This window comes from Sciurus vulgaris (genome assembly GCF_902686455.1).
Source record: "Sciurus vulgaris genome assembly, chromosome: 8".
NCBI classification, from domain to species: Eukaryota; Metazoa; Chordata; class Mammalia; order Rodentia; family Sciuridae; genus Sciurus; species Sciurus vulgaris.
Genome location: NC_136468.1, coordinates 110,503,781 through 110,528,047, shown reverse-complemented (window position 1 = coordinate 110,528,047; position 24,267 = coordinate 110,503,781). Strand labels below are relative to the sequence as shown.

The following is a 24,267-nucleotide window of genomic DNA, read 5'->3' as shown; positions in this document are numbered from 1 at the left end:
GTATTGTTTATCTCAGGCATTTTGTTATAATGATGGAAATCTGACTCACACTCATCACAGCTTCTCTCGTTTCTTTAGAATCCTGATCTTCAGAATCAAAGAAAAGAAATTATGTATCCCTTCCTCAGAGAGACTCAAACCCTTTACTTGACTTCTGAGGTATTCAAATCTTGCCAAGGACAAAATGCTTAAATAACTTGTCAGAAAAGACTTTATTTATCAATTAAAATTGATATATTTTCTGTTTTAGTTCTTTTGAAATATGAGCAAAACCTCATGCAATAAAATTGGATCTAATAGATCAATCTCTTTCCTTTCTCTAGCACTCTTATAGCCAACTACAACAAAAACAGTGACTACATCTTGATGAGGCTTAAAATTCCAGTGTTCTTGTTAAGACATGCAGTTGAGGCCATAATAAGAGCCCCTGGGATTAGAGTCTCTTGGCATGATGACATTAGATCATAACCCGTCTTCATTTTTTTTTTCCAGTCAAAACCTGGTAACGTTCAATCTTCTAAACTTGGTCAAGAACAATAAGATTATTATTAATTTTTGCAAAAGTATTTATTATTATTTACCATTGCATTGTGGATAAAAATTGATTAACTGGTTTCTAATGATTTTCAAAACTTAATGGCCAAGGCCAGCAGCAGGACAGCTAGTGGTCTTGTGTCTTCTCCTGTAAGTCTCTTTGGTTTGACCATCATTGTTAAATGGATCTGTTTGTCTCCTACAGTACATAAGAGCAAATGCCAGTTAATTATACTAAGGAGACTAACTTAGTTGTCTGGAAGATATTTCTTAACTGATTTAACCTGGGTTTGGCAGGTTGTGGGGAACTCTACCTGGTAATATAGCTTAGAACAGTTATGTCACATTAGGAATACATGAGTTTCTCCAGGGCTCATGGGTAACTGATAGCACTTCCCATAAAAGTTTTTAAGCCAATATACATTTCCTGTATTGTAGGAGATATAATTCTGGGATCTCAGATGGACCTTCATATTTCCAGTGCTTGGCATGTGAGGGGGGCGGGACACCCTGAATCTTTATATTCTCTGCACGGCTATGTGTGGAATAAATGACTGGAGCAGGGTTTGCACATTTTTTGCCAAGGACCACATAGTAAATGTTTTTGACTTTGCAGGCTACATAGTCTTTGTGACTACCCAGCTGTCATCCTGGTATGAGAGCAGCCGTACATAATATGAAAATGGGCAGGGTTGGGTTTGATTTCTAAAAAAAGGCTGTGACCAGTAGACCCCTGAAATAGAGGGACATCTACCCAAATGTCAACTGGTATCATATATGTTTTAAATTGGACCTGAGATTGGTTTTTACGTGATGTGGTAAGACATAGAAATGACTGTCATGAAGAAAGAAATTTCTATTCATAGTTCCCTACAAGCAACAGGAAGGACCCATGCAGGGAGTATGGAAAAACACCAGGGTTCATCAGGAGGCTAAGGGACTGAAGGAGAACATGGGCAAAGATCTTTTTTGTAGTTTCCACAGGAAGGAACAGGTACAGAAAGTATGCTGTCACTCAGATTCTGCTACCTCGTTGTTCCTGGTGAAGCTCCTTTGGCTTCATGCTTGTCTTCCCCATTCTCAGCCACACCAGGGACACAGCATCTTTATGTAAGCCTAAACAAGATCCAGATTGGGAAGAGGGGTCTGCAAGCCTTTCACAAGGTTTGCTGAAAGAGTGAGATTAAGACAATTAGATGCCGGGGTTTTTGCTGCTTTTTAATTTAACCACAGGTCTCAGTCCAGTGGATCAAAAGGGTGATCCAGATCTGACTTCTTAGGACTTTAAAGAAGTTCCCTTTAGGTAAAAAAAAGTCTCGCACCAGTGATTCACATTTGATTATAGGGACAAGCGTGGATTGAAAAGACTCTGGAATATATATATTTTATAAAGTGTTTAAATCCAAGGGCTATTTTATATTTTATTTCTGATACTGTTCTAGCCATTTTCCCAACAACTACAGAATCTTGTTGACAGTGAAAGCAGAAATGAGTGCCTTGTTTTCTTGTTTTCCTGTCACATCAACTTCATTTATTCCATGTGAAATATGGAGGTTGAGGTGTGGTTGGTAATGAAAGTGTCATGATAATGTCCCTCCTCCTCCTCTTCTTTTTTTTTTTTTTAAGTACTGGAGATTGAACTCAGGGCACTCAATCATTGAGCCACATCCTCAGCCCTATTTTGTGTTTTATTTAGAGACAGGGTCTCACTGAGTTTTAGTGCCTTGCTTTTGCTGAGACTGACTTTGAACTCATGATCCTCGTGCCTCAGCCTCCTGCGCTACTGGGATTACAGGGGTGTGCCACCATACCCGGCCATCCTCTCCTTTTTATTTTGAGATGCTAGGAGATTGAACACAGGGTTTTGCACATGCTAGGCAAATGCTTGTCCCCAGAGCTAAGACCCTAGTTTTCCTTTAAAAATTTTTTTTAAAGTTTAATTGATTTGTTTTCTTAATTTTTGTTTCCCTTTTAATAGGTTACATGTACAAAGATTTTCCCTTGAAAGACATGCAAAAGCTTTCAGGAATTTGTAAAATTCCTAGAAAAGTAATGATACCAATTAAAAAAAAAAGAAATTTAGTGAATCTAGAAAAATGTATCAAAATATAAATTTTTTTTCAGTGACCCCAGGCTTAGTTCTGTAGTTAAGTAATCTACACTTAGTAATGACTTTTCTTCTCTCTTGTAAACCCCATGGCAATATCCTGGGTTTACTTGTAGGTTGGTAGGATGCTTTGATCTTTGGGGAGACTGATGCCACTCTCTCCCTCCTGTGCCTTTCTGTGATTCTGGAGCCTGCTAACTTGTAGTATCATGTATTTGTGGTGTCATGGTACCCCGTGTCCTAACTGTGAGATTGAGATGGTGCCCCTGATTTGTCCAGCTCACTTGACTAAGCTTCAGTCTGTAAACATATGCGTCTTGTCATAAGAACTCACCCACCTGTTGGGCATGGATACCCTCTCCCGTGAATATGGCAATGAACAGGTCTGTGTGTGGAGTTCACATTGGTCCTCTCAGCATTCTAGAAGGCCAGTGGTGTCTTCCTCTGGTAAAACATTTAGGATGGAGAGATTCTGGTATGCTCTGCCGATGGGTGACTTAGGCTATTTTATGTGATTCTCCTCGCACCGCTTTGCTCTTGACTTTGTCCATTGATATATGTCTTGAACCAGTGGGGTCCCTTCTTAACAGGAACCTTTGGGAGCTGGGTTAGCAGTCTTGCCATATACCTCCATTTCTGCACCCAAAGCGCAACCAAAGTTAGGACCATGTCTCAGGAAAGGCACCAGAGCCGAGGGGACCTGAAAGTGGAAATCAACTTCTAGCATTGGCCTCTCCTTGCTCACATGAACTCGGTGCCGTTTTTGGAAGGGTTATGTAGTGTTTCCGTGGTCTGGTTTGGATTTAGGGAGAGCAGAACCCAAATACTGACCACATAGCTGTCCAGCAGGTATAACCAGAAGCAAAACTTTCTTTGTCTCTTGGTCTCTTAAGTGAGACAATCATCAGTGTCTCCACACAGAACTATGGAGGGGACTTGATTTTCACACAATGGCAGTAGAGTCGTGGGTTACCCCTGTCACAGGGTGAGGCACTGTTGAGTGGAGTTGCATGATCTGACCTCCATTCATGTTTCCAAGTCATTGAAGCAGATTAAAAATCATGTACCGGTATTAAAATCTACCCTTTCTCAGTGGGAGGCTCACCAGACCATAGTGGAAGGGGCGGAGCTGTTGATACTTGAATAGAATTTGCCAATAAGTCTTTTTCAAAAGCTGAGAATATAAAACTGTAGACCCTTATTCCTAATAACATGTAGCATGAGGCAAGGAGATCCTTTTTTGCTTCAGGTGATTAAAATAGCTGTTTAATCTAGGCCTTCTCCTCAGTCCATTGGTACATTATGGAAGAGAAGCTAAACTTGGTGATTTAGAGGGATTCTTTGTATTTGTGCAGAAAAAAAAGATTTTTAAAAGGCAGAACACATACCAGGTACAACTTCTAAGAGGATTGAGCCTTTATGGCATTTCTAGTAACTGACTATACTTATATTTATACTTATATTTAAATTTGTATTTGTACTTCCATTTGTATTTATATTTAGTTTCCCCTTCCTGGCCCTCAGAAAGTGATGCATGATTCTTTGAAACTTTATTGCATTCTTCTCCCAAATTTTGTCCACTGCAAACATCATATAAAAAGAATAATAATTAGAAGAAAATAAACAAGAGTAATGATTCTGTTCTTTGTAAATACCTGAGGAACTTCAAACAAGACTGTCCCCCAACCCTAAGATTTTATTTTCTTTAACTTAAGGACAGCTTGGGCACCTGAAGCTTTATAAATTCCCCCAAAGATTCTAACGTGTAGCTCAGGAGTTGGAGCCAAGTTAGAGTGATTCTCAAACTCCAGTGTGCAGTAGAAGCCCTCAAGGGCTTGTGAAAACACACACTGCAGGGCTACATACACTCTTGAAATTTCTGATATAATTGGTTGGGTTCTGGGCTCCACAACTGGCATTTGAATAAACTCCCAGGTGATGCCCAGGCTGTTTGTTCTAGGACCATAGTTTGAAGCCATAGGACTATAGATTGAGACCAGGGGCTTCTGAACTGCGCTCCTTTACATCCTTCAGGTTTCTTTCCCAGACCTGGGACCATCCTCTTGGCACTATGATGTCTTCACATGAACAGTGGAAACAATAATAATGGATACTTTTTATGCACGTGTGCATTTACACATAGACAAATATATGTAAAAGCACTGAGCCAAGTATCTGCTCTAAACAAGCACTTCAGCATCCTTTTCCCCCCTGTGACAAATTATAATAATTGATTAGTAAGAACATCTAAATCCATGATTTTCTTTTTTTAAAAATTATTTGTTCTAATTAGTTGTACATGACAGTAGAATGCATTTATACAGTTTAATAGATCATACATAAATGGAGTATAATCTCTCATTTTTTCTGATTATACCTATTTTGTAAGGTGGGTAGAGGTTGGATTTGGCTCAATTTCATCTTTTTTGTTTTCTTTCCTTCTTTTTTTGGTGATGATTGGGATCGAATCGTGGCCTTGGGCATGCTGGGCAAGCACTCTACCTGTAAGCTACACCCCCAGCCTTTTAAAATTTCTTTAAAATTTGAGATAGGGTCTTGCTAGGTTGCCCAGACTATCCTTGAACTTCTGATGCCTCCTCCCAAATAGCTGGAATTATAGGTATGAGCCACTGCACCTGGCTTGTATTATCTAGTTTAAGGGTTTTTACTTTACTCTGATTTTGTTAAATATTTTTAACAAAATTTATGATTTCATTGAAGTTTCTAAATTTTTTTATGAATGCCTATCAAATTATTCTTGATTAAAATATTTTTCTTTTGACAAAACTTGACATACTTATGTTTTTAAAAGATTTGTCTTTTTTTATTCTCTCTTGGATTTTAGTAAATTTTGTCATGTTTTGCTCTCTGATTTGTTTTTGACTATTTTCTTCTTTCTGCCTTAAGGAGGAATTTGTGTTGTTCATTTATTTCTTTTCTGTTATAAAAGACACGAGTGTCTTGATACTAGTTTTCCTCCTCTTATTTCTCTTGCCTCATTTTATTTGTCTTGACACATGATTGTGTATATTGTCCTAATTGTCTACAGACTATTATTGTATCTTAATTTCCTCCTTGGCTCAGTTATTTAGGCCAGAGTTTGTTTTCAATTTTCAAATGACTAAGTTTTTCTTTCTTTTAAACGTGTATGTAATTAATTTCTGGTTTTGTTGTATTTGTCCATGGCATAGAGTCCCTTGCCAAATGGACATAGAGTTCCTATGTCAGTACCTAGACCCCTGAGATTCCATCTGCAGTTTCAACCAGACCAGGAAGAGGTGACCTATAATAGGTTCTTCCTTGGAGCCACATTTATTTTTTTTTTTTACACAATACCTTCATTTCATTTTATTTATTTATTTATTTATTTTTTTTGTGGTGCTGAGAATTGAACTCAGTGCCTCACATGTAACAGGCAAGCACTCTTACCTCTGAGCTACAACCCCAGCCCTGGAGCCACATTCTTATCCTCCAGAGATCTTTGAATTCATTCTTTGTGTTTTAGTCTTTTTTAAAATAATAATCTGATACGAGTTTTCAAATATTCCAAATGCCAGTTTTTCATAAATGTGTTAATTTTATTTTAATACACATAACTTATGCATTCTTTTTACCCTAATTTTATTCCTTCCTATACCTATGTGATGAACCTAAGTTTTCAACAGCATGTATTTTCTCAGTTTATCCTTGAGGGTCTTTTTTTCTTCTTTTCTTTTATTGTGTTATTTGGTTTTTTTTTTTTTTTTTTTTTTTTGCAGTACTGGGGATCGAACTCAGGGCCTTGCGCTTGCAAGGCAAGCACTCTACCAGCTGAGCTATCTCCTCAGCCCTTATTGTGTTATTTGGGATTGAACTCAGAGGTGCTCTACCACTGAGGTACATCCCCAAACCTTTTTAACAATTTGAGATGAGGTTTTGCTAAGTTGTCCCTGTTGGCCTTGAATTTGATATCCTCCTGCCTCAGTCTCTGAGTCTTTGGAAGCACAGGCGTGTGTCACTGTGCGCAGCTCCTTTAGCATCTTTAGTTTTTTTATTTTTAATAGAAACTTTTTGTTAAATTATATCACCCTTTCTTATAATTTTAGGTTCATGTGTTTTGATTCTTTTCTTTTTAGAGGATAAATGCTGGATGCTGTTTTTATTTATTATCAACTACATTGTCATCAATGCATTGTCTTTTTAAAATTTGAATTAGTTTTTGTTTTTGCCTTAAATTTTATTTTGACACTGATACTTTCATACTTTCATGGTGTCCATTTGTGCTTGGGTTTTATATCTGTGCCCTTTCTGTCTCTGCTTCTTCTTTTTCTAACTCTTTTTAAAACTTTTCTACTTCAATTTTGCCTTGAGTGTTTTTTTATATTAGAATATTTTTGAATTGTGTCCTGAACCAGAGATAATTGGACAGTTGACATTTATTGCTACATGTCACGTATCTTTTGTCATAAATTGTTTCTGTTTCACGTTTATTCATTTGTCTGTTCTCTATTTTCACTTTGATGTTTGAAGTATTATTGGGTTCCTTTCATCCTTTTATTAGGATTTAGAACTCAAATATTCTGTTGTTAGTCCTATATGTGATTATCTTACTCTGTCACTGCTCAATTATATTTTTCTTAATAAAGAGTAGGATTTTGCAGCTTTTATGGAAAGTACATCCCCCTGTGAATCCTAAAAGATTTATTTTAAGACTTGAAACTTCCCTTTTCAATTGTAATTTTTTTTTTTTTTTTTTTTTTTTGGTGGTGCTGGGGATCGAACCCAGGGCCTTGTGCTTGACTGGCAAGCACTCTACCAACTGAGCTATATACCCAGCCCTCAATTATAATTTTTATATTCAATTTTATTACTTAACCTGCCTGTCAACAATTATACTATTTAGTCTTATTAGTTAGCAAATAATCTTGAGTCCCTATTACTATGTGCTATTAGAAGGAGCATACTATGTATGTTCAAGGTCAGCCTGGGCAAATTAGCAAGACCCTGTCTCAAAAACTAAAAAAGTTTGATGATGAAGTTCTTTCAATCTTCAGTACCAAAAAAGAAAACAAAACACAAAAAATGTGAGTTGAAATTATTGTCAGGAACTCATTTGGGTTGATTAGCATTCTGTTACTTCAGCAAATACCTGAGATAATCAGTGTTGAAAGAAGAAAGGATTATGGCGGGCTCCAGGTCTCTGTCTTTGATTGGTTGACACTGTAGCTTTGAATCTGTGGTGAGCCAGCACATCACAGTGGGAGTATGTGGTGGAGTAAAGCTGCTTATTTCATGATGACTGTGAAGCAAAGAGAGAGAGAGAAAGAGAGGGAGGGAGGGGACGGGGAGAGGAAGAGGGAGAGGGGAAGGAAGGGCTGTGCTCCCAATATCCCCTTCAAGGACTTTCCTCCAGTGAACTCACTTCCTCCCTCTAGGCTCTCTCTTTTAAAGGTGCCACCACCTCCCAGTAGTACCCAGTGGGGCCTAAACCTTCCACCACATTGGGCTTTGGGGGATATTCTAGATCCAAACCGTAGCATGGTTTTTGCCATAAGCAATGAGCTAGAACTGCTCATGATAAAGGGGTCAGATAGACAGGCATGTGACTATCATCTGAATGTCCCATGAGTAGGCAGCAGCATTTGAGGGGGACAGAGGAGAAAGTATGAACCATCCATTCTGGAGAGTACAGAGATTTCCTAAGGAAATAGAGTAGAATTTCCTGGCAGTATTGAATATATATTTTGAATCTGTGGTCAAAGAAAAATAGAAAGCATCTGTTGAGCACACTTAAAAGAATTTTCTAGTCTCATGCAGTTAGTTACTGGGGTACAGACATTCTGGAAACTGAGCTGTTTTTTTTCCTAAAAAAGCAGGTTAGAGGATGAGATGGACATGAGAGCCATAGTGTTTGCTGAAAACAATTCTGGAACTGACTCTGGATCCTGAACTAGGGAAGAGAGAAGTGAGGACCAAGGAGTAAGGAGGAGTCAAAATAACAGAGGCAGTGGACCCTCCCTCCATGCTAGATGTGGCCTGGGTGTGAGGAAGGTGGTCTATCAATTTGGAGACTTGGGCAGGGACAGAGGGTGGGAATGGGGGTCCTCTAGGTAGAATTGGTAATCCTGGCATATCTACAAACCCAAACCCCAACCTGACCCTATTTTCAAATTGTGGATTGTAACCCATCAGTCATGTTTCAAAATCAAGTTATTAGGTTACAAAAAGCATTTTTAATCAGTAAATTTGAAGAGAGTGAATCACATAGATCCCTTGCATGCACTGGATACAAAAGATGATGAGCTCCCTGTCCTAGGAGAGGAACAAGGTGAGCCTGGTTTGGTCGTGGATGTGTCATTTGGTTATCTGTTGGCGTCATGTTGATTTTTCTAGTAGATAATGTCAATTTGACCATTATCTGAATCAGAGGATGGACATTTTACAGTTCAAATCTACCATAAATGTTATTTTTGGGTAGTTGTGATATCAGGCACCTAACAGTGTCATCTGTAGTCTGTCAAAGACTCCAGAGTTTTGTTTGGAACACCCAACATACTTTTCAGAAAAAAAGTGTTATTGGGTGTAATATTTTTCAAATTTATTACAATTGTAGAGTTTTAATTTAATTAGCACAAATTGCCCTTAAAATGGAAAACAAAACAAAATATAGAATCAAAAGAACAAAGGGATGTTCACATTCGGTTTTTGGATCCCAAAGTGTAAATATTGACATTGTTAAAAAAAATGTTGACTTCAGTGTTAGCCAACTTTTGACTTTGCCTGAAATATTTTTTGAACTATAGTCTAATAAAGAAGTACAAACTTTATAATGAAGGTTATTTAAAATTTAATGATAAGGTCAAAACTCAATTAAGATGAACAGGCTTCTATACATTATTTATAATGGTAGTCTTGCACAGGAGGGCTTAACCTTCAATAGTAAAAGGACATGTGAAACTAACACAGCAAGACAAACTTGTCAGTAAGATCCTTTAATCAAAGGAAGACAAAAAGGTTACTGGCACATTGTTGCAGTCATTCTACAACTGTTAATGATAAAGCTTTTTGTTATTATGGATATAAAGCTGCCGTGTATTTACTGCCTTATAAAACTGTTCTTTAATATCTGCGAATGTGGCGTACATAATTTTGATAACTCAGCTGATGATTTAGAACTTGAACTTTTTAAGATAGTACAATAGTTGGGTGCGGTGGTGCATGCTTGTAATCTCAGTGACTCTGGAGGCTATGGCAAGAGGATCACAAGTTTGAGACCAGCCCGGGCAACTTAGCAACAATTTTTTAAATTTTTGGTCTCAAAAAATAAAAAAAGTCTGGAGATATAACTCAGCGGTAGTGCATCCCTGAGTTTAATCCCCAGTAGTGTGTGTATGGGCGGGCTGGGGGTGGAAAAGTAGCACAATATATCATCAGGTATATATAATTTTAGGGCACTTAGAAGTGAGAGTTTTGATCTGGTTTGGTACAGATTATCCAAAATGTTTGGAAACAGTTTTTCAGATTTTGGAATATTTCTATAGACTTTCTAGGCTGAACACCCCTAATCTAAAAATCCAAAACCTAAAAATGCTCCAAAATTCAGAATTCTTTGAGCATGTATCAGCAACCCAAAAAAGTTTGAATTTCAGACCATTTCAAATTTCATACTTTCAAATATGGAATGTTCAATCTGTGTAGGTTCTCCAGTTTTCCTAAGAGCACTGATAATGACAGAACTTTTAGTCTTTGACAGGTATGAGTGGCAAATAATTTCATAGATGGGGTTGCATCTAACCTGGTGTACGTAGAATTACAGAAGGGGAAAGCATTGAAAACTGTAAACAAATTCCAAGTGACAGATATCATCAGAAAACATGATGGTATTATTTTTTTTAAAAGTTTGAATTTGTACAGAAGTGCTGTTTAGAATCAGTTATTTTATATGTTTCCAAGCTTTGATTTCCTAAGACATTCTTCTACATTTCATGACTGTATTGGAAATTCAGTGAAAATTATTTTTATTAAAAATAGCTCACCAAATTTCCAATTTTTTTTTGGTTAGGGTAAACTATATAAAACAAAAGTTGTTGTTTATACTACTTTTATGTGTAGAATTCAGTGATATTAGTGTGTTCTCGGTGTCATATAACTATTGTTTCCATTTCTAGAACTTTTTCATCATCCTAAAGAGAAACTATACTAATTAAACAATTTCCTCTTCCCCCAAATCCCTTGCAGAGATATAACTCAGGGGTAGTGCACCCCTAAGTTTAATCCCTAGTAGTGTGTGTGTGTATGTTTAGTATGCAAGTCTTTCACCTCTTAAATTTGTTCCTAAAAACAAAAGTTACTACTTTTTATCTATAAATTTGCCTATGATATCTACCTCATATGAGTGAGATCATGTTATTTGTCATGTGACTGGTTTATTTTGCTTATCATACCTAATGTCTTAAAATTTCAACTATGTTGTAAGGTATCAGAAATTCACTACTTTTTAAGGGTGAGTATCATCCCATTGTAAGTATATTCTATAATAATATATTGGTGGGCAGTGGGGTTGCTTCTGCTTTTGACTGTTGTGAATAGTGCTACTGTGAACATGGTGAACAAGTGCCTGAGTCTTTACTTTCAGTTCTTTTGAGTTTTATTTTTAGTAGTGAAGTTGTTGGACCCTATGTCAATTCTATTTAATTTTCAAAGAAATCGCTGTATTGTTTTCAACACCAGCCGTATAGTTTTACAGGGACTCCAATTTCTCCAGATTTCTGTCAACACTTGTTAGTTTGTGTAAGATACATATTTTAGTCCTCCTGAGTGTGAATTGGTATCTTATTGTGGTTTTGATTTGCATTTTTCTAATGACCAGTGCCTCTGAGCATCTTTTCATGTGCTTATTGGCCATTTGTTTATCTTCACTGGAGAAATAAATATCTATTCAAGCTTTTTGCGTATTTTTAAATTGGTTTATTTGTGTTTTTTGTTGTTGAGTCAGATGAGTTCTTTATATATTCTAGATATTAATCCCTTATCAGAGAAAGGATTTGCCAGTATTTTGTCCTATTCTGTGGATTATCTTTTAAATCTTTTTTATTCTTTGCACATTTTTTATTGGTGTAATAGTTTTACATGATAAAAAGATTTGTTACATACTCATACAGGCACACAATATAACAATATAATTTGACCAGTATTATTCCCCGACACTACCCGACTCCCTCCCCTCTTTCTACCTATTGTTCTTTCAATCTCCTGATAACTTCCTTTGATGTACAAAAGTTTTTATGGTGAAGTACAATTTATCAGATTTTTCTTTTGTTGCATGTACATTGGAATCATATCATAGAAATCATCAAATACAGTTAAAAAGATATTTTTCCCAGTGCTTGCTTCTGAATTTTGTTGTTTTAGCTCTTACATTTAGGTCTTTCATCTACCTTGAGTTAATTTGTGTATGTTGTAAGTTTAGGATTAATTTCATTTTTTTGTGTTAATGTCCAGTTTTACCAGAACCATTTATTGATAAGACTGTCCTTTGCCCAGTGAATAGTCTTGGCATGCTGCTGTAATTCTATTGCTATATGCAAGGATTTATTTCTGGGCTATTTTATTCCACTTGTCTGTCCTCATACCAGAACTATGCTCTTATAACTGCTGAGCTTTGTAGTAAGTTTTAAAGTCAGAAAGTGAGTCCTTCAACTTAGTTTTATGTTTTCAAGATTTTTTTTTTTTTTTTTTTTTTTGTCCATCTTGGGTTCCTTGAGAATCTATATATATTTTAGAATTTTTTTTTTCTATTTCTACAAAGAATGCCAATGGGGTTTTGATGAGATTGCATTAACTTTGTAGATGGCTTTAACAACATCAGGTTTTCTAAACTATGAACATGGGATGTCTTTTTATTTATTTATGTCTTTATATTGTACCAGTATTTTATAATATTTAGTATGCAAGTCTTTCACCTCTTAAATATGTTCCTAAATATTTTATTATTTTTGATAATGTAGCAAAAAATTGTTTAGTTTATTATTGTTTATTATTCATTTATAAATTAAGGATAATTTATAGCAACTGATTTTTGTGTGTTGATTTTTGCATCCTGTACTTTTGCTGAATTTATTAGTTCTAATAGTTTTTTTGTTTAGTATATAAGTTCATTTCATCTGTGAACAGAGATAATTTTAGTTCCAACTTGGGTGTTTTTAATTTCTTTTTCTTGTATAGTTGCTTTGCCTAGTATCATGTTGAATAGAAGAATAAACAGTGGGTATCCTTCTTTTATTCCTGATATTAGGGGAAACCTTTCCATCTTTCACCACTGAATATTATGCTATCTTTAGGTTTGATACATTTTATTAAGGACCAGAGATATAACTACCTTCTTACTGTATCTTATAATAGTTTACTTGTTCCAAAGGAGATTACTTAGTAGGGATTGCAGGACACATTTTTTTCCTGGCTGAAATGCAACCTTATTTGGCAGATACTTTCAAAGGTGTTTTTAAATATTAGTTTCAAGACTTATGCACATTAAGTTTGAAACTACAGGAATGAAATAAACATATAAGTCTATAACTCTTGGATATGTTGAATATATCTAAGCATTCCAGAGGGCAGGCAAATTAGGGCAAATAAGTTTGTATGTATTGAGCCTAGGGAGACTGGAAATAACAGCAGCAGGGAGGCATTTGTGTGGAGTATGGGGCAGGCTAGTGGGATGGATAACAGGGACTGCTCTTAGGGGACTAGGAAGATGTAGCAAGCAGTGACAAGGAGGACATCCAATCTCTTCTTCTCCCATAACCTCAGGGATGTGGTCAAGGCAAGAAAAATAGACTCTCAGAAGAGTGAGGTAGTTTTAGTGGAAATGGAAGGAGTGTTCAGAGATGGGGCTGGAATATGGGCAAGACATACTGGGAAGGTAGGAGCTGTAGTCAGATACAGAGTGATAAGATCCACCTGTCTTTTTCTCAACTGTATGGGAAGCAGAGACTGCTGGTTCCCCCCACACAGTGTCATAATGTGGTCCTGAGATCTTATAGTGAAGATCTTATATTTGGGGGCACTTGTTCACTTCCAGGGTTGGGGTAATGGGTTGCACAATGAAATAGAACCATATTTATAAAGATATTTATTTTTAGAAATTAGGAAGTCTGAAATCAGAAGGGCAGGCTAGAAATTCAGGTAGTAGTTTGCAACAGTTATGAGGCTGAATTTCTTTTTCTCTAGGAGATCTCTGTTTTTGCTTTTAAGGCCTTTTGGAGACTTATGAGCCTTCTATTAAAGATAATCTACTTTACTGATGAGCCTTCTATTAAAGATAATCTCCTTTACTTAAAGTCATGTGACTGTTGCTGTTAACCATGTCTACAAAATGCCTGCAAAGCAACATCCATCCAGATGGGTAGATCCTGGACAGGTGACGCTTAGAACTACCTCAGGGACAGAGTAACTGTGAGCAAAGAAGTTTGGAAGTCTTGGGGCTGTGGTCTTGCCAGAGACTGGAGGGTAGATGTCAATCACAAACCTTGTTTCAGTAGATTAGAGACACAAAGTGAAGTGATGGAAGGACATTTGCCATCTTATGAGCTTCTTCCATTGCTTTGCTTTTCCATTGCCTTGCTTTGCTTCTCCACCTCCCCCCTTCTGTTCTTTTAAAAATGTTCCTTTCCACCCCAGTAGCTTTTTGGGGGGCATTCTTTTGTTCTTTACTGGTAACATGGAGGTTCCTGGAGAAACACTTGAACAAAACATGGTTGTAAGTTTTTTAAGATTTAGGATGCTTCTGTTCCTGTTAACGATAGTGATAGTTTAGTGACAGTGTTTTTGTGTTTGGGGTCTGTATTAGTTTGGTAGGGCTGCCTTAACAAAGTTCCACAGACTGGGTGGCTTAAACAAAATAAACTTGTTTTCTTATCATCCTGGAGGCTGGAATTTTAAGATCAAGGTGTTGACAGGGCTGGTTTCTCCTAGGGCCACTCTTGTTGACTTGTGAACGACGACTTCTTACTGCATCTTCATGTGGTCTTTCTGCTGTATGTGTCTATCTTCATCTCTTCTTTTTAGGACATAACTCAGGTAGGCTTAGGCCCAACCTAGTGACCTCATTTTAACTTCATTCCTTGTTTAAAGACACTCTCTCCAAACACACTCACTTTCTGAGCTACTAGGGATTAGGGCTACAGTTCATGAGTTTTGGGAAGATGCAGTTCAGCCCAAAGCAGAGTCTTATTTTGATTACTACTATTATTTTTCTAGCTATTTTTATTGGTAGAATTAATATCCCAAATTGTATGCAGTAGCAGGTACTGTGGCCTGCAGGGGAGTGTGTTGATTTAGCATGGTTTGATGTCTACTGAGAATTGTTTTATTCTTGACTGTGGCTGGTGTAGTCAGCATTCACACAGGTGAGACTCAGTGTCTCTGGCCCCAACAACACCCAACTTCCTTCAGGACTTCTTTGGAATTTGGCGGAATCAGTATTTCCTAAAGTGATAAAGTCTTCAGGATATTCATAAATGCTCTAGAGGGAAAAGAATGAAGTAATCTAGGGAAATGCTGAGAATGTGTGAGTTTAATTTAGTGAGTTTGATGTCTCCTTCACCCTCTGACTGTCCTTCTGTGACAGAGACTGGTGACCACTCATCTTCTCAAGATTCCATATATGTTGATAACCATCTCCTCCTGTAAGAAGAAGGCATCTGAACCAGACTCAGAAGTGTCTTCCAAGAGTGACCCACTCAGACATGTCATACTTGAGCCAGTTATAAGCCAATACTTTTTTCTCTGGCGTGGTTTCTCACAGTTTGTCTTTATTCCAACTGCTTCAGTGCACTAAATATAATTTAAAGAAGGTAGAAGGAACCAATGGCTTTATCTGACTGCCGAGAGTCCTCTCTGCACCATCTGTACTACCAGGTATGGGTGAGCATATGCATCAGATTCTGGCAAGATGGTGCTGGTTGAGGACCAGAGAAAAAAAAGGTAGTCATCAGCCTCAGACCATTTCCCTTACTAGGACATCACCAAGGAAATGCTGGAGCAGGGACTGGTGACTGGCCCCACAGTGCAGAAAAACTTGGCACATTTTGCATCCTTCTTCCTTCTTTTGCTCTGCTTTGTAAGAAGATAACACAGTCATTACCATTTGACCACAGCATCTTCTTCTGAAAGAGTTTCATTGTAGCACAAACTTGTCTTCTGATATCTGAGATTAGTATTTGGGAGGAAGCTGGAGTTTTCACCTCCTGGCTTCTTAAGGTCCATGGCAGCTTGGAATGGTGGTGTGTATTAGCATGATGCCCAGGATGGGTATCAGCTGCAGGTGAGGGAGTGAGAATGGAAAGGGAACAACTGGTTTCTTTATAGGCAACTTCTTGACCTGATTGTCACCTGCTGGTAACAGAAAGGGTCCTTTCCACAGTCTGCCACTGCCTTTCCTTGATAACCTCAGATGAAGTTTTCTGGGAGAACAAGTTCATTTGTGTTACTTTAGTTTCTTTAGCTCTTCTTCATGGACTGCTGGAAAAATTTCATCTGCAGGTTTCTTCGCCTTCTGGAAGAGATTTGATTTTGAACTTTTACTTTGAGGTATAGAAGGATATATTTTTAAGGGATGGTCCTTATCTTCTGATATTTGATGAGTGAAATCTCAGTTTATCCTTATCAATACTTCTATCAGTCTTGGGTTGTTTCTCTCTAGGACTCCATCCCTCCAGCTGGAAGAGTTCTAAGTTTTGAAGTCCTTCCATATGTTCTAGCCTTGATCAGATTTTTGAATTTGTATTTTTTCTTCCTTAGTCTGTGAAGTCTCTTTTTTAGTTATAAAGATGAGAATTTGACTACAGTGTTTTGACTGCAAAGAGAAATCTCTTTCATTCTTTTTGGTCTCCAACTGGAGCAAACCTTCAGAGAAAGTCTGAAGATTAGGAATACCATTGATTCTAACCATCAAATTTGACACAAAGCCAAAATTGGTTGCAAACTGGAGGAGATAAAATTCGTAGCAAACTTGAAGTTGGGCAGTGACCTCTGCATCTCTTTACGCTGTGACTCTAGGAAAGGCAGATAATTGTTTCCTTGTTCTTTCCTTGGTGGATTTAAGGTCTGTGCTGTATCCACCAGTCATGGCAGAATCTCAGGTGGCCATGAAGCTTTGGCTCTTCTGAGCCCAGGCTGCACTCCTCACCCCAGCCTGCCCTGCCTTTCACACCTTCAGTCTCAAGAGAAAGGGATCATTGAATTCAGAGGGTAGCATCCCAAGAGGAAGTCTGTCTGAAAGTTAATTTAGAGAAACTGGGTCATCATCACCTGTGTACAGGATAGACTGGAAGGGCTAAGTCATGGCATAGGGAAGGGTCATGGCGCTGAGCTGCTCTGACTTCTCTTTTACCTCCCACTGGCATTTCCACTTCCTGCTGGTGTATACAGAACCAGCAGAAGCACAAACTCAAGACAGAACCTTACTTCATAGGACTTGTTGGGCATTTATCATCCCTGCCTCTGCGTCTAAGACTGCTCCCCAGGAGCCAGGACACTGACTGAAGCACCAGTGGGCATTCCCCAGACTCCTCTGTCATCCTTTGAGGAAATGCTCAGTGCTTTTCAGTGGCTTTTTGAAGGCACTGTCTTACTGTTGTAAAAATCCAACAGCAAGACTTGGCAGCATTTATTCTGTGTTCCTGGAAAATTAGATGACAGTTCCAGAATTTCTCAGAAGACGGGATGATTTACAGTGGGTTCCAGTCTTGAGCAATCTGCAATTACAGCAATTAGAGAAATCTCCAGGGTATTATAGAGAAAAATTTCTTCTTAAAATCTTCAACATACAAATAATTTTCTAATTCTAGCTGTGTTCACTACTAGCTGTGGCTTGGATCGGATATATGATTTAGTCAGTGAGTCACTGATAATACAGACTTTTTTAATATATGCAGAAGTATCGAAACTTATTTTGCACAACTAATTATCCTGCTTTCTGCTTTAGGATGGAGGTAGTGGGTTGTAGTGGTGAGGCAGGGGTCTGGCAGGTATAGAGTAACTGTCTTCACTTACAAAACCTAGACTGTTACTTTAAATAGTGATACTTTATAGTTCTTTTATGTTGGAGAAATCATGCCACTTTTCAGTATCTCAGCTTGCCTGTTGGTAAGCAAGAATTGATGCTGCCCTGGGTATTGTGGGGTGCAGAGGAAATGCATGGAAATTACCTAGCTTTGGGTTCATCACATTTCAGGAGCTTGTCAAGAGTCATGATTTTTAAATTTTAATTCCTGAGATATTGACCAAGCACCAGCCAGATATTAGGCACACTTTTGGAGCCAGGGAGCCATTTTGGAGCTCTGTAGACACATCCATGAGGTTCATGTATCTTGGTAGGGTAGGGAGACATTGAATGATAATAATAATAATAATTCTGAAGCAAATAAAGTAGGACAGTAAGAGAGAGAGGTGGCTGACTTGGCTGGCAGGTGAGGGAGATCAAGGAAGAGGATGTGCTGAATACATAGGCAGATGGGAACTGGGAAGGTGATCCCCAGGCAGTTCAGGCTGAATGACTGGAGCAGGTGAGAGGTGCTGAAGACCCAGGGCTTGATCACAGAGCTGACAGACCAGGGGAGAGATTAGGGTTTATTCAGCTAGGAATGAGAGGGCTCTGGGGAGTTCATATAGGTCTATAGCTCATTGTTGGCATTTGTAGAATCTCACATCCTCACGGCAGAATTGGACTGACCTGTCCAGAAGTCTGCCTTCCATTCATTCTGCCTTAGCCCCTTGATTGGATTTATGGGGGTCACCATTTACCCCATTGTGTCTGTGTTCATCATTGTGACCCTGCATTTCTCTTGCATCCAAAATATTCTTAATCCTTAATCACATCTACCCTCCAGGATTTTGAAGAAGGGAATATGCACCAATGACAGGAGTTATGTTAAATGAAAGCAACATATATCATCCTTCAGAAAAACCCAGGACAGTAAAATGTGCTGTGTACACCTACCTGCCCACAGTAGCAAACTGTGCTTTAGAAATGAAACATTTGAATTTAAATTGTATGTTATTAAACTTTCTTTATTACTGAATTTCCATAAGCAGTATTTTAATTTCCATTTTTTTCTTGATTCCTAAATTAAAAACATACCTGTTTGTGTTAGAAATGAGCTGCCTTATTATTCCCTGCTCTCCTCTCCAGAGCAGTAGCTTGCTGGTGGAGACTTGGACAACAGTATCAGTGCTCTTGAATTCCCTGCTGCCCCCAGGTTACCAAAAGGTGCTTATTTTGGTTCTATCTCAATGCTGTGCCTCTGAATATTCTCTCCCAGCATAGGAATTAACATAAACTATAGCCCATGGCCCAATCCAGCCCACTGCCTACTTTTGAACATAAAGTTTTATTGGAACACTGACATGTTCATTCACTTATTTTCCTGACTGTTTTCTGGCTCTCTTTTCAGAGTTGAATAGTTTTTGGTCCTTTACAGAAAAGGCTGACTTCTGTTCTAGAACACCATTTGGAATGAGTCCTTTGGACAGAGCCAAAGTGGGCCTCTTGTGTCAGCTGGTTTACTCCTCATTTTCTGCATGTGAGATAGTCTCCAGGTGGGACTTTGTTTGCTGATCACATATAGCTCTGGATTTTCTGTTAGGGGCACCAAGTTCCTTAATCTTTCTGGCAATGTCTGGAAGAGTTGAAAGATGACATTAACCCTTACCATCTTGATTTGGGATCAGTCCCTAGAAACAAATTCATTTCCCAGAATCTGTCTCTATTGTTCATAGTATCGTAATTATTAGCCAGAGAGTGATTCTGTAGCTTTTCCCTTCTTAATGTTCCTTATCCATTCTTTAACAAAAGGACATTTTGTCAGACTACATCTATTTCAAGAACTTTGTTTATAATAACTTCTACTCTTATAGTTGAGGTGAGGGGATGCAAAGATCATTGAAAGCATTTTTTATTTTTTATTTGACTGTGCCAGCTGATAGAACACTTACCTAATGCGATTTTACAAATTAGATAGGGCTATGATTCTGAATTTAGTAAGAGCAGCCATATTATAGAAATGCTTTCTGAGGTGAAACAGGCAATTTATAAATGTGTTGACATTACTATTCAGCTTCGTGACTGTAGGTACTTTTTTTGCATTCTCTGTAAGGTTCTCTGTTTACAGTGTCATTGTAACACTGTAAACAGAATTAGAAATCACTTACAAAAAGCCCTTGGCATTATGCTTAGCACATAAAAGACCCTCATTAAAAGAGCCTTTATGTTGATCAGTTTCAGAACATGAGCTGGCTATGTGATTTTTTTTAAAGAACGAAGAATTGTTTTTTAAGAATATAGTATTTTTAAGTGTTTTTATAGTATAACAGTTGAGATATGATCTTTCCAAGTCTTTGAGATAATAGTGGAATAGTCACTTAAAAAATAGATGTTATTTGGTTTGGGGAAACCTTCTTACTGATTTGGCAAGTCACTTGTAGATGTTTCATGTATTGGAATGCATGCTTGTGAAAAAAAATATTGCATGCTTTTTTTTTGGTAACTTAAGTAGTCAGTTGAAACTCCCCTTTGTTAAATGTTCTGACTGACTCTGGCTTATTCGTTCATTCCCTCACTATTTTGTGGATGCAGCTGGTAGGCAGATTGTAGCTGGATATTGGGGTACAGGATGAACAGGATCCACATGTACCTCCACCGGACTTCCAGCCCTAGCGGAGGTAGACAGGTGCAAAAACTATCCAGGTCAGCATAGCCTGGGATGTCGTCAGTGGTGTGCTTTGTGAGGTCAAGTAACGGGGAGTGGGATTAATTGTCCATCTCGTGTCATTCCATATTCAGCAGCCCACAAGCTGTCCACTCATTGGCTGAGGCAGCATGGGGAAAAGATGAAGAGCTTTCTGTATATATGTTTTGTCTTTAAGTCTCCACCATCCCTGTGAGGTGCATAGCTTCATGATAACCATCTTAGAAATGAGAAAACGGAGACACTTACTGTATGCTGGCCCTTTTGCCAAGGGCTTGACTTGGATTTTTCCACTTAACCTTTACCAACCATCTGAGGTGGGGACCTTCAGGTTCTTTCCCTTACAGATGAAAGAACCAAGGCAAAAAAAGGCCATTTCACCTCCTGAGTAACAGAGGGAGGCTGTGTCTGAGGGGTGCATGTGTTTAATGTTGTTGAGACTGAGCAGATGAAGAAGGTCTCATTCTCTTCAGAGCTACTGTATGTAATACAGCATTTAATTTGGATCCTGTAATTTTTCCCTTATTGAATTTCTTTGTTCCCAAAATGACATAAGTCAGTTTTAATGATAGCTTTTCAGCCGAAATAAGAAAAAGATAATTACGTATAATCAATTTCTAAATGTGTACTGACCATAAGGTGTTGCATTTCAAAATTATTATGATGGGAGGCATGCCTTAGAACAAATAAACTATAACAAGTAAGTAAATAAAAATACATAAATATAAATGTATATTTTTCTTATATGTGTGTGTATATATATATGTATGTATGTGTGTGTGTATATATATATATATATATATATAGAGAGAGAGAGAGAGAGAGAGAGATTTGCAAAATTCTGTATGCTTTTCTTTTTAATGCTTAAATTTCGTCTTCTATAGTAGTGACATATCCTTAGGTGTGAGCCTGAATCCTTAGACGACTTCTGAATACAAACTGCTATTTACCACACCTTGCTATGTACTATTTTGTGCCTAACACCTTGGCAGTACTTGGCATGTGTTATTTTATCTATTTTTTTCCCTAGGAAACCAAGTCTTGCAGAGGTCACACAGCTTCTATATGATAGAGTAGGGGTTAGGCCAGGGGGTCCTGTTGGAAGCAATGCCCTGACCACTGTACAGTCCATGTCTCCATGGCATTGCGTGTATGGATGGACAGGTGTGCGCAGGCTGACTGATGGAGAGGTGGAAGTCATTTCTCTTTAGTAAAAATTCATAGACAATGAAGGAACAGAGATTATTGTCTATGAATTTGTCTTACCTTCAAGAGAGACACATAAATCTAATTCTGGGCACCTATATCCCACTTCTGTTTTCCTCCTACTCATCAGGGGGATTAAATTCCCACTGTGAGAAATCCATGTTCTTTTCATTTTCCATCCTGTGAAGGTTGTATCACCTTTTGATAATCACCTTTTCCTTTCCCATTTGCCCATGGGTCATTGGGGATCCTCTCATCAAGTCCCTTTTTTTCTTTGTGCTCATGAGACCAGAAGGTCTCCTCTTCAATTGTATGGTCTTAAAGTTTACATGCACCTACAGAAACCAAAACTCGCCTGCTGGCAGGCAGGGCCAAGCCCTGAGAGACAGGCAGAAGGTGGGCAACAGATAGAAGTATGACTTCTTGAAAGGTGTAGTCTCTTGCACAACTGCTTCCTTACTACATACAGAGGTGTTACAGGATCTTGGAGTTGGAAAGGCATGGATGGCGTTGTACCTGGCTACAACCCGGTTCCTTGATTCAACTATTTTCCTTGCATGGGGTCATTTTATATCATTGAGTACTAAACATGAGAAGAGCTCATTTCTTCCAGAGATAGCTTGCTTCTTAGTGCTCAGAAAAGTGGGTTTCCCTGTAACATTTGTTCTTGGTCTAGTCAGGCCTTTTCAGTAACAGTGTCAATTCTCTCTTGTCATGTTTGAAGTTTTGTGGCACATATCGTTGCCCACCTAGCTCGTCAGCTTCTTTTATTTGTTTTTGTCAGTTTTTGGCATTATTGGGGGTCTCTCCTCAACTTCTTAAGGTATCCTTCCTTCATTGTGATTGTTGTGATGATCTCTCTCTGTTATGCTTGTCCCTCTTCCAGGGCCATAACTCACCAACAACTGAGGTGGATCTAACTGTGTCTGAGCTGGGGGCAGTTATCCCATTCTTTCAGGGCCCAGCCTTCCCATCATTTTATCTCAGAATGAGCTATTTCATGCAGCACCACTGCCATATTCCAGGTGACTTGACTTGGCCATATTCATTTCCAGACCATGAAAAGTAAAGAACTTGAGAAAATATGTCTATAATCTTTTATAGCAATTGATATGTTGAATTTAATAATAAAAATTACGGGGACTGGGGTTGTAGCTCAGTGGTAGAGCACTTGCCTAGCACATGTGAGGTGCTGGGTTTGATCCTTGGCACTACATAAATAAATAAAATAAAAGTATTGTGTCCAACTACAGCTAAAAATATATTTTAAAAAATGGGGTATGCATCTTATCTTTTTCGTTTTATTTTCTAGTGTAGTCATCCCCTCTTATTAGCAGGGGATATATTCCAAGACCACCAGTGGATGCCTGAAACATTGAAGTACTAAACCTAATACATGTTGTTTATTCCTGTTCATACATACCCTTGAGCTATTTTAACTTGCAAACTAGGCACGGTAGAGATTAGCAACAATATCTAATAATAAAATAGAATAATTAAAACAACATATTGTAATAAAAGATATTTAAAGCTTAAGAATTGTTTATTTCTAGAAACTTCCATCTAATATTCTTGGATCTTGACTGTGGCTAACTGGAACTGAAGAAAGAAAAACTGCAGATAAGGAGGCCCTGCTTTAATTCATTTATAGCATGCTTCATGAAATACACATTTGACAGACTGGTCACAGGAGCATCAGCAAAACCTCCTACTTCCCCGTGAGTGGTGTGAGAAGTGCTGGTCTGGACCAGCTCAGAATGTGCTGGTCATGCTTGTGACTGTTCTCTTCATGGCAACTGGAGTTTGGAGCTGAAGTTCAAGTTATTCATTTCTTGTTGGTTTTGACCTTGACACGTCCTGTGTGTCTGTTAAGATTTCTTGAGACAGGCTAGACATTTCCCATTCACTAACTCTGGTCCTTGGAGGATGGCAAAGGACAACACTACCCTCATGAGCATGTTCTCCACACTTTCTGAGATGCCCAGCCTGACTCCTACTGTCCTTTTGCCAATAGTCTCTGTCCAACTGCTTGCCCCTGTTCTGGGGTATGAAAGTTGAGTGGTTGTAAATAGGGAGGTTTTTTGTGGCTTTCAGAGAGACTTGTCTTCTGTCTGTCTGTCTTGAGCAGCTTTCTTGTCCTGACAACCTTGCCAAGAGTCCCTGCCTGTCATGGAGGGTGCAGCACTGGTGGGAAGTGAGGCATCCCTGGAGCCAGGCAGTCCTGGTCCTGATCTTCATGCTGCCACTGGGTACCTGAGTCCAACTGTTGTACTTTCACTTTTATGAAATGGGAAACTCAAGGGACAAATGAATGGAACCTTGGGAGTTCCATTTGACCAGGGACACTATGGGATGGAATAGGGGACCCTTGAGCCAGTTCATATCTTTGCTCCTGGAATACAAGGAACTGTTTCCTGTAGGTACTCCCCTTCTCTACCCCAAAGTTCTGGTTCAGTAGGCACTAGGGTCTGTCCAAGGAGTTCATCATACTTAGTTTCTCCTTATCTATGGGAGAAATGTTCCACGACCCTCTATTAGATGCCTGAAACTGTATGCAGATAGCCACAAACCTTCTCTATATACTATGGTTTTTTTTTTTCTTCATGCATACATGATAAAGTTTTACCTCTTCACTTAAAGGAAAAACCCTATGGCCTCTTTTTATCATATCCAAATTCCCAGCATGACAGTTCT

General features: G+C 38.3%; 1 protein-coding gene across 4 annotated transcripts in view; it reads left to right on the top strand.

Moving 5' to 3' along the window:
- Nucleotides 1-24,267, top strand: part of GRB10 (growth factor receptor bound protein 10) — a 198,281-nt gene that overhangs the window by 44,914 nt on the left and 129,100 nt on the right. Inside the window, exon 1 of one of the 4 annotated variants that reach the window (XM_079150334.1) lies at nucleotides 15,473-15,538. The exons of the other annotated variants lie outside the window; for them this stretch is intronic. Coding sequence (XP_079006460.1) covers nucleotides 15,488-15,538 — 51 coding nt within the window. The 5' untranslated portion in view covers nucleotides 15,473-15,487. Of the gene's footprint in view, nucleotides 1-15,472; nucleotides 15,539-24,267 lie in introns of those variants that run through there. 4 annotated transcript variants of the gene reach the window in all.